Source organism: Vigna unguiculata, chromosome 9 (assembly GCF_004118075.2).
Source record: "Vigna unguiculata cultivar IT97K-499-35 chromosome 9, ASM411807v1, whole genome shotgun sequence".
NCBI classification, from domain to species: Eukaryota; Viridiplantae; Streptophyta; class Magnoliopsida; order Fabales; family Fabaceae; genus Vigna; species Vigna unguiculata.
The window spans coordinates 13,372,866-13,383,334 of NC_040287.1; the positions used below are offsets into that span (position 1 = coordinate 13,372,866).

Consider the following 10,469-nt stretch of genomic DNA (forward strand, 5'->3'; position numbering starts at 1 on the left):
GTGGGCAGGGGCTATTATTTGAATGTGTTGTGTGGTCTACACGACTTTGGAGGATGACTTTAGGGTTGAGACATGTTGAGGCCCATTTACGAGTGGTGGCTCGTAATGTCTTGTAAACATGCGGTGATCATAAGTGGTAGGCCGGTAATGTTGAAAATTTTGTGGGAGCATACGAGTGTTGGCTCGTATTGGCTAGCTCCATTTGATTGTCACTCATAGGTGGTAGGCCGATGATGTTGAGAATCTTGTGTGAGAATACAAATGGTGGTTCGTATTGATTAACTCCACTTGTTTGTTACGGATGGTGGTTCATAACGGGATATTTCCATGCGTGTTGGTCTACGAGTGGGAGGCTCGTAAAGGTGGGACCACGAGTGGTAGGCTCGTGGTAGCATGTGCCATATTAAGGTCCTCGTCAAAGTGTGTAGAAGCTGGGTGCACATGGTGGAAGGCCATGATTGCTTAGGCATAAGGAAAAGTCCTCAGAAGGGGTTTTAGGTTAATCTTAAATGATTTGGGTGAGGGTTTATGATATGCCTTTTCATGTATGTTTAATTATATTGAGCTCACCCTTTTTGTGTGTGTTTGGTGATGATCGTGTAACTTATTACACGGGAGCAAATAATATTTCAAGTGGTGCTAATGATGCTTAGAGCCAGAGTGGGAGCTAGCGATTGGGGTTCCTTGAGGAACTGCTTTTACTATTTTGTAATTTTCTAATTAAAACAATGTTGGAACATGTTTTTGTAATGAATTACTTTTGAATTTTACGTTATGGCACGTTTAATAAATATTTAAATTTTCTCGTGCGTTAGGAAAGACATTTAAATTATGAGTTAATATTATTATTATTATTTTTCTTTTATTTAAATAGTAATATCTGTCTAGGATGTTACAACCATAGCCTTGAAGACTAGCTCTAAAAGGAGTGATGAAACGGAGGAGGAGATGACTCAATCAAGTGATAATGAGAACTTGAAACTTCTAGTGAAGAGGTTTGGAAGGTATCTCAAGAGGAAAAGCAACAAAGGTAATCAAAGGAGGTACAATTCTAAACGAAATGGTTACTCCAAATTTCTGTTGTTATAATTGTGGAGAGAAAAGACATATCAAGATTGAATGTCCTAATATTAACAAAGAAAAGGAGAAGGTTGATGACAGGAAAAAGGAGAAAAAGACTAAGGAAAGATGTGCCTACATAGCTTGGGAAGACAATCATGATTCAACAAGTAGTTCATCATAAGATGGAAGTGAGGAAGCAAACTTGTGCCTAATAGGTGGATATGATTCATCTTCATCAAACCAAGTGAGTTCCCTGTCATCAAAAGTCAAGAATGACTATAATCAATTGTTGCATGACTTTGAAAAGTTGTGTAATGAATCTAACAAAATTGTTGTCATAAACAATCGATTAAAAGGATTAAACAACTGGCTAGAAATAGAGTTAATCAACTAGAATCTAAAATAACCGATTTAAAAATTGATTTCAAATATCTAGACATTATTTACAATAATTCAACCTGTTGTTTTGAAAATCAATTGGCTATAAAATCTTGTGAAATTGTATTGTTTTTAAAAATCAAGTGAAATACCTTTTGAAAATCTGTGCAAAGTTCACTAGAGGGAAAGCAAACCTAGAAGTTGTTCTTGACTCTCAAAATTGTGTTTTTGGGAAGGCTGGACTTGGGTATATTCCTACTTTTGAAAAGAAAGTCAAGAATTTCTCTAGTTTCTTTTATAAAAGTGACCCAAATGACATGTCATTCATCTCTTGCAACTATTGCATGAAGAAAGGTCATGTTTATAAGAACTACTATGCAAGAAAATATGATGTTCTAAAAGGACTTATGAAATGGATCCCAAAAGGATCTAGAAAGGTATAACCATTTTGGACCCAATCTATTAAAAGGTACCATGTAATATTAATTTGTTTTACATGTCATAAAAAGTGAAAAGAAATACCTATGATACTTAGATAGTGGTTGCTCAAGACACATGACAGGTGACAAGTCTAAGTTTGCAAAGTTGGAGCTAAAGGATGAAGGTTTTGTGACTTATGGTGATAACAACAAAGGAAAAATACTTGAAAATGGAGTCATAAGCAATGGATTTTCATTCCACATAAAAAATGTGCTTCTAGTTTTATTCATTCATATGGTCCTAACAAGAGAACCCTTATCAATAATAAAAATTCAAGAATAAAGAAGACAATAGTAAATTCACATTATACAAATAAAAAAATGAAGTAAAGAATATTCAAGAGGCCTTAAAAGATCACGATAAAGACGAGTGCACCGACTTGATATTTTGGCATTATAACAAAAAAGAATAGCTTTCGGATTTTTATTTCTTTTTTATCGAAAGAGAAAATTAGAATCACAGGATTAAATAAAGTAGTTTCAAACTTTCTATTACAGATATCTGTTTTTGTTACAATCAATATTTGGGTATTTTTGTTTGAAAACACAACTTGATAAGTATAAACCAAATTTGTGACAAGGGTTATAAAGTAATATTTGAACCTAGTCATTATCTCATCTTTGATACATGTAGTAACATAGTGTTGGTTGGTATTTACTTGTTTAATCTGCATCATGCGTCAAATAGCATATAATCCCTTTTTACAAACACATGATAATATATACATGGTTATGTCTTAGAGATAATATATAATTAATTATTATATCTCTTAAAGCTATTAAATAATAAATTGTTATTATAATATCATAAAGATGTACCCGATAATAAATTATTATATCATAAGATATTAACTATAAATATCTTAAAAATATTTTATAATGTCGTGAGGATATAATAAAATTTGATTATAGGTTATTATACCCTAAGATATAAATGGTAAATATCTCGAAGATATTTCATAATATTTTGGATATGTACAACTTTATTAAATATCATGGTAATAATTTTCGAAAAATATTTTAGAATATCAAAATCTATATATATATATATATATATATATATATATATATATATATATATATAACTTTTTGGATGTAATAAATAAAATATATTAAAAATAAAAAAATAAATTATATATTAATTTATATAAATATAAAAAATTTGGAAAACCAAGATTTCTCTGTCATGTCCTTGTGATTAGGGATGTCAAAAATATTCATACTCGCGGGTATCCGCGGATAAAACCCGTAATGGGTAAGAAATGGATATAAAAATAGATACTTGCTACTCGCGGGTACGGGTATTTTTTATACCCGCATGTTAACGGGGTGGATACGGGTATCATAGTATCCGTATGGATACCCGTACCCGCTAAACTTTAATTCATAAAAATACCCTTATATATATATATATATATATATATATATATATATATATATATATATATATATATATTAGTAAAATACATTCTAACTTCATTTTTTCTAAGTTGCACATCTTGTCTTGTATTTTGTCTTCATTCTTCCAGCTTCAAGTATTGGTACGTTGTCTTCTTCCAAGTATACCCTTTGACATTCTTCTCTTCCCCTTCTTTGAAATTGGACATACACATCAAATCCTATATAGACAATGACGTTTATGGTATGCTTGTTGTCAAATGGTGGAATCAAAATAAGAATACTTGACATGTATCAGTTGAGGCTTATTATTTGATTGTTTTTTTCATGAAGGAGAAAGTGGGCTTGTTGATCAAAGCACTAATTAAAATAATTTCCATTATGTTGAACGCCATTTTATAATTATTTGGATTTGTATGAACATGAGTTTGTTTGAACTTTATTTAAAATTTATGGCATTAATGCATTTTATTTTATTTTATTTGAATTTATGATTAAATATTTGTTTTTTAAATATTTTTGTAAAGACCCGCGGGTACCCGTGGATACTTGCGGATATGAAAAAAAATAGGTGGGTACCCGCATAACGGATGCCCGATGAATATGGGTACGGGTACGAGACAGATATTTATCCAGCGGGTAGGGTACGGAGGAGCTACTACCCGTACCCTACCCGCCCCATTGACATCCCTACCTATGATCAGGGATGGCAACGGGACGGTGCGGGGACGGGTTTCACTATCCCATACCTATCCCCGTAAAAAAAAAATCATCCCCATCCCCAAACCCATACTCAAACCCAACGGGTATTAAAGTTTTATCCCATCCCCATCCCTACCGGGTAACGGGTATAATCTCATACCCATACCCATACCCATACCCATTTTCTTACTACTTCATTATAAATTTTAATTAATTTTTATAAAATAATAAAAAATTACGGTAAAGGAAACATAATATTATCAAATATTCAATATTAGGAGGATGGTTGTTTCTTCGATATCAAATACTTTGAAATAAATTATAATTGTTTAAATTTTAGATTGGAATACCAAATAAAATTCCATGAGAACTAAAACATTTATTAAATTTGTAAACTGCAAACATTAATGAAACCTAGTTGTATAAAATTTAAAAATATTTTTAAAAAAATTTAAAGGAAAACAAATATTCAAATTAAAATATATTTTAAATGTTTGTTTACTTCAATTTTTTAAATTCTAATGAATCTCTTTTTTTATACACTAATGAAAATGATAATACATCACTTAATCAAAATGACGCAAATAACAAATAATAAACATAATAAAAAAAATTTAACATGGATATTGTATCTTTTGAACTCCAATATATGTTGGATGGTGATAAAAAATATTCAAGACAATTACATTAAATTTTGATATTGTAGTAAATAAAAGTTATTTATACAATTATAGTGAAAAATTACAGTATGATTGATATAATGAGTTAGAAAATAAAAAATAATTAGATAAAATATACTGAAATAGTATTCTACATGATGAAAATAAACAACGAATAAAAATATTAAAAAATTAATAGATGTATGTCTTAGAAACAATTTGAGAAACTATTGAAAGAAATCACACAAAGGAAAATGAATGTATAATTAAGGGTATGATAAGATGAAAAAGACCTTAGACATCTAAGAAAACTTTTCAAATATCAACATATATACTCAGTGGTTGAGAAATAATTGTTTTAGCGAAACAAAAGAGTTCTTCAAATGAAACAAAAATTAATAAAAATAAGTAAAGATTTTTTTTTATATTACCTACTAAATGAAATGTTTATGCTATTAAACACTTAAATTGAGAGTATTAAATATACTCATGTGAAAAGAAAATATACAATAAATAAAAATATTAAAAAATAATAAAAATATTCAAATATGAGACATAATTTTTTTTTAATTGACATACATCATTTTAACATAATTACATAAATGTTATGATAAGATGAAAACTATATTGGAAATACGAATGAGTTTCATGACAAACCAAATAATTAGAAGAAATAAATAATTGATATATATATATATATATATATATATATATATATATATATATATATAGGGTTACTTAATTAATTGTGAATATTTTAATAATTTAATTGATGACGGAGATATGACGGGGACATGTATTATGACGGGGATATGTACATCCCCATAACCATCCTCATACCCAATTGAAAAAGTCTGGGATTTCCCATACCCATACCCATACCCAGTCAATGAAGGGATTTCCCGTCAAAACGGAGATAGGTTCGGACAATACCCATGGGGACAGGTTTATTTGTCATCTCTACCTGTGATCCGTGATCACGAAAATACAAATACTTTATATATTTTAAACTCAATTATTAACCTTACTTATTTTACTTTAAGATAATTAATTTTAACAGTTTTTAATAAACACACACTTATTAGTATAATTTTTCTGTATATTTTATCAAATTTGAGTGTAATTTTTCTGTATTCAACAAAATGTTAGCATTGGCTCAATTTGAGAATCTTCTAGGTCACGAAGGGTGGCTCATCAGAATCTCACCAAAATGGGCCATCTTGGGTGTCTACTCTTTAACTTTTTTCTTTCTTTCGAATCTATAATAAAAGATCTCGCTTGCTTTCTATTTATAATAATAATAATAATAATAATAATAATAATAATAATTATTATTATTATTATTATTATTAGGATGATGATCCTCGTCATTTTATATTTTTTAAAATTAAATAAAAAATAAGTGATATCGATTGTTAAAATAAATATGAATAGTTTGTGGTGTGATATATTATTAAAAAGATGTGAATAATTCGGCAAGATTATATAACATTCTGCAACAAAAATAATAGTAATAGTTACATGAATAAAATATTATTGATAATTTTTTGTCGTACTATTTTATTTTAATGGTTTAAAATTTAAGATTCATATTAATTTTAATTTTATATACTTATTTATGTAAAATGTATGTATTCTCATTTATTACAATTGTATGCGTAATTTATAATTTGCAAAAAAATATACGAAAAGAGTTGTAAATTTACAGGGAAGAGAAAATAAAATGTAGAATAGAATTATGTATAGTTAGTTTTAGCAAAAGTAGAACTTACATTCACTATTTATTTTTTTCATTTAGGTACGGTAATTACGATATCGAACATAAAATTTAAAAGTTTCCGTATTATTATATATTTATATTTTATTGTTGAATTCGAACCTAGTCTTTCCTACCCGAAAAGCAAAAGAAAGGAATATCCGCATATATGGGAATACCCTGAATTGACCGTCATTATTAAACACTTACCAGACACTCCATGTAGTTTCCCATTTTAATTTTAATTTATTTTTATTTTGATTGATGTCAATTATTAATCACGTAAGGAACACTCCTAATAGTTCCTAGTTTTCCTTTTTCTCTTACCATTGCTATTAATTATTATCATCATTTAATCAATTAATTAATTATACAAATTACTTTAAAAAATAATAAGTAGGGTGAGTAGAATATATATTCTATAATTAAAGTTATTACCTTTAAAAAGTTAACAATATTTTAAATATATATAATTTTTATTCGGTTTTCATATTTTAAAATATTAATTTTTTTATAATTATAAAAATTAATCAATACTTTTATAAATTTTTTTAAAAAATCGTTTATTTCTATTTTTTTTATTAATAATTATTCTCTCATTTTAATTTATTTTATTTTATTTTTAATAAATATAATTTTATTTTATATATTAACTTAAAATCATTAATTATTATTATTTATTAATATAATATTGTTATCTAGTATGCATGTTTTAACGTCTCTTTATATTTTATTTATTCAAAGTATATATCGTAAATATAAAGACGTTAAAAGTTTACTTATGATTATTATTTTTAAAACATTATTACTTTTAAAACAGTTAACAATAATCAGAATATAAATAAATATAAAGAGACGTTATATTAACTTATAATAAAAAAATAATTTTTTAACTATTAAATTTTGATAATTTTTTTTTTTAATTTTAAGTGTTATTTTTTAAATAACTTTTTATTTTTTTTTATTCTCAATATTCTAAAATCATTTAAAAAATGACAATTCATGTTATAAAAAATAATTATTAAAATTTAATAATCAAAATATTATTAAACTATAATCAACGGTCCACTTTATAGAAAATAAAAATCAACGGTTCAATGTTGGTAATTGATAACGCGTTGGCCTGTTCTTCTACTTATTTCCGCCTATAAATAAACCCCAAATGCACTGCCCAGGGTTTCAAGCCCTCAGCCTCCAACGACGGAGGAGCGGAAAACATTCAGACTTTCTTCCTCGGTTCTCCCTTTCTAGAATCTTCCAAATTCAAACTTCCTTTTCTTACAACTTTACTAATAACTCACTCAGTAGCAAGAACGAGTCATGGAATCCAAACCCGATCAAAATATCAAGCTCCTCTGTAGTTACGGCGGCAAAATTCGCCCACGCACCACCGACGGCGAACTGCGTTACGTCGGAGGCCACACCAGAGTACTCACCGTCAACCGTTCGATCTCCTTTTCAGGTTCGTTTCGTAATGTTTAACCTTCATTTTCACTCGCTATTTTGTTTTCGTGAATTTAATTTAACGTTTTGATGTCTCGTTGTGCAGAATTGATGGTCAAACTTACTGAATTTTGCGGTTCGTCCGTAATCTTGAAGTGTCAATTACCCAAGGAAAACTTGGAGACCCTGATTTCCATCACCAACGACGAAGATCTCGCTAACATAATCGAAGAATACGATCGTGCCTCGTTGAAACTGGTGCATCCAATGAAGATCAGAGCCGTTCTCTTGCCGCCGAGGTCGGTGAAGAAGGTTTCGTCCACTTCGACGTTGTCCTCGGCATCGTCCAGCGCTAGTCCCTCTCCGTCCAGATCGCCTCACACTTCCGCCGAATCCCTGCCATACGCGGCGGCGTACCGCCACGGATGCAATCACCGGACTCCGCTGTTGCCGGCTGCGTACGCTATCGGCGTGCGTAACGGCTCTGCGAAGGCCTGTTGCTACACGCAGTTCGGTGGAAATCATAGATTTTGGCGTCGTGGACCTCACCGCTATAATTACTGCCACTGAGGGCAGCCGATATATTCATATAGTAAATACAGTCGCAGAAGAATCGCGAATACGAAACGGATTCCCATACATGATATCATGATGACGAAAATATCAAAAGCACCAAAAAAACGAAAAGAAAAAAAAATGAGAGAGGGTTGTGAAATACAATTATTTTTTTTTTCAATTTTGAAAAAAAAAAATAGATATCGATGAATTGAGGTTCAAGTTTTTCCAATTAAGCCTAAATTTATTTTTCGAATGTTAATACCTTTTCGGGACTCTGTTTTTTCAACGGTTAGGGTTCCGTTAACCACCGTCTGACACGAGACCACGATTCCTCTGAGGCGTTACACGTGTTGCTTTTGGCAGTTTCGAGTGTTAACTGTGGCCACACGCGTTCAATTTTGTACGACACGATTATTTAAGTGGGTACGTATTTTCCCTTGACATTTTTTTTTTCTTTTGAAATTAGTTAAGATTATTCTTGTTGATATATATATTTCTTGATGAATTTGCAGGTCGATAAACGACGGAGACATTGTAGCGGGACATGTGGGGATTGTGGAAAATGACAAAACCTTGAACCTTCTTGAAATTGGGGTTTCAGGGTATTACGAAAGAAAAGAAATGCCATAATATTATTTGGTAAAGTTATCGTATAAAGAAAGGTTGAATTATAAATAGAATAAAATATAATGAAAGGTATAAAAATTGCAATAATAATATTGTGAACAAAACCGGAAGATAGGGTCTGGTGGAGCAAGTCGGCAAGTTGGTTAGCTGAAAATGACACGAATGAGGCATATTTCTGGTAGTCTTTTGATGGGTTCAATTCAACAGCTCTCAACTTTATCCGATGATTGGACGCGGTTCAGGAATATATAGAAAAATAAGATTAAAGTAAGAATCTGCCCCACCATTGCTGGAAAAGATGAAAATTCAATAAAACAATATACATGGAGAAAGAGAAGGCCATGGCCCAAATAATCCATTAGGGGTGACCATTGAATTCGGGCACACAAAAGTTTGGTCGAGCTGAGGAATAACTCAAAACATGAGAAGTGCTGCGCAGGTGTCGTTAAACTTGAACGTCAAACAAAAGTATCTATAATATTTTAAACAAAATTGGATTAATTTGTTTATATAAAATAAAGAAAGACATTTGAACAGGTGAGCATCTTCGTTCTTTAAGAGCATGATAACATACAATTCTTAAATAAGAATCTACATCATGAAATTAAAAAAATATTTTCTAACAAATCTTTTTTCTTTTAACAATCAAATAAAAAATATTAAAATATGAGTCTATTAAAAATCTTTACATTGTCAACAAATTCAATTTAATTGTCAAAGTGCATGCGTGACCAAAATGTTTTCCGTGTCACATGAATGAACTTGTTATTGGAATTAATGGAATGGTGCTATTCAATTTAATTGAGTGTTTTTTATTGCAACGTTACGCATGTCTCGTTACGGTTATTAAAAGAAAAAACCACAATCCTTAGCTGTTTTTTTATGACGTCGGATGACTTGTTTAATTGAATTGAATGCATCTCTAACGTGAATGAACAAGCCGTGAATTAAAAGACGTTTAAAAGATCATGTTTATATCCTGGTGCAACGATTTAAATTAAAAGACGTGATTGGAATCGAATAGATGACAATTTCACTTTGCATGAAATTCCAATAAAAGACATGTGTTCTTACCGAAACGCGGAGTGCAAGTGCTCAGGTCAAGATGATTATTTGAGTGTTTAATCGGGATGTACTTGTAAAAGGCTTTTCGATGCTTTAGTTAGTAAGAAAATTTCACAAAAATTGCTTCAAAGTAAGAGAGAATGTGAACATATATTAAGTCAAGTGGAATACGCTTATATATAATATTATTATAACTGGACACTTGGTTGGTCATGTTATATCTGATAACTGCCTTATCGTGATATTAGGGCCTAATATCTCACCGGATATGTGGAGCAGTTGAGATCGTGCTGTGTGATGATTTTGCCCAATAAGGATGCGTTGAGCCTTGTTGAGTTGTGT

At 30.2% G+C, this 10,469-nt stretch overlaps 1 protein-coding gene across 1 annotated transcript; it reads left to right on the forward strand.

The window, feature by feature from the left end:
- The first annotated feature begins 7,615 nt into the window (after positions 1-7,615).
- Positions 7,616-9,578, forward strand: LOC114196080. The gene is made up of 3 exons (XM_028086597.1): positions 7,616-7,896; positions 7,984-8,858; positions 8,948-9,578. Exons 1-2 carry the CDS (start codon positions 7,755-7,757, stop codon positions 8,445-8,447), a joined length of 606 nt encoding a protein of 201 aa, XP_027942398.1. The 5' UTR covers positions 7,616-7,754; the 3' UTR covers positions 8,448-8,858; positions 8,948-9,578.
- The last annotated feature ends 891 nt before the right edge of the window (positions 9,579-10,469 follow it).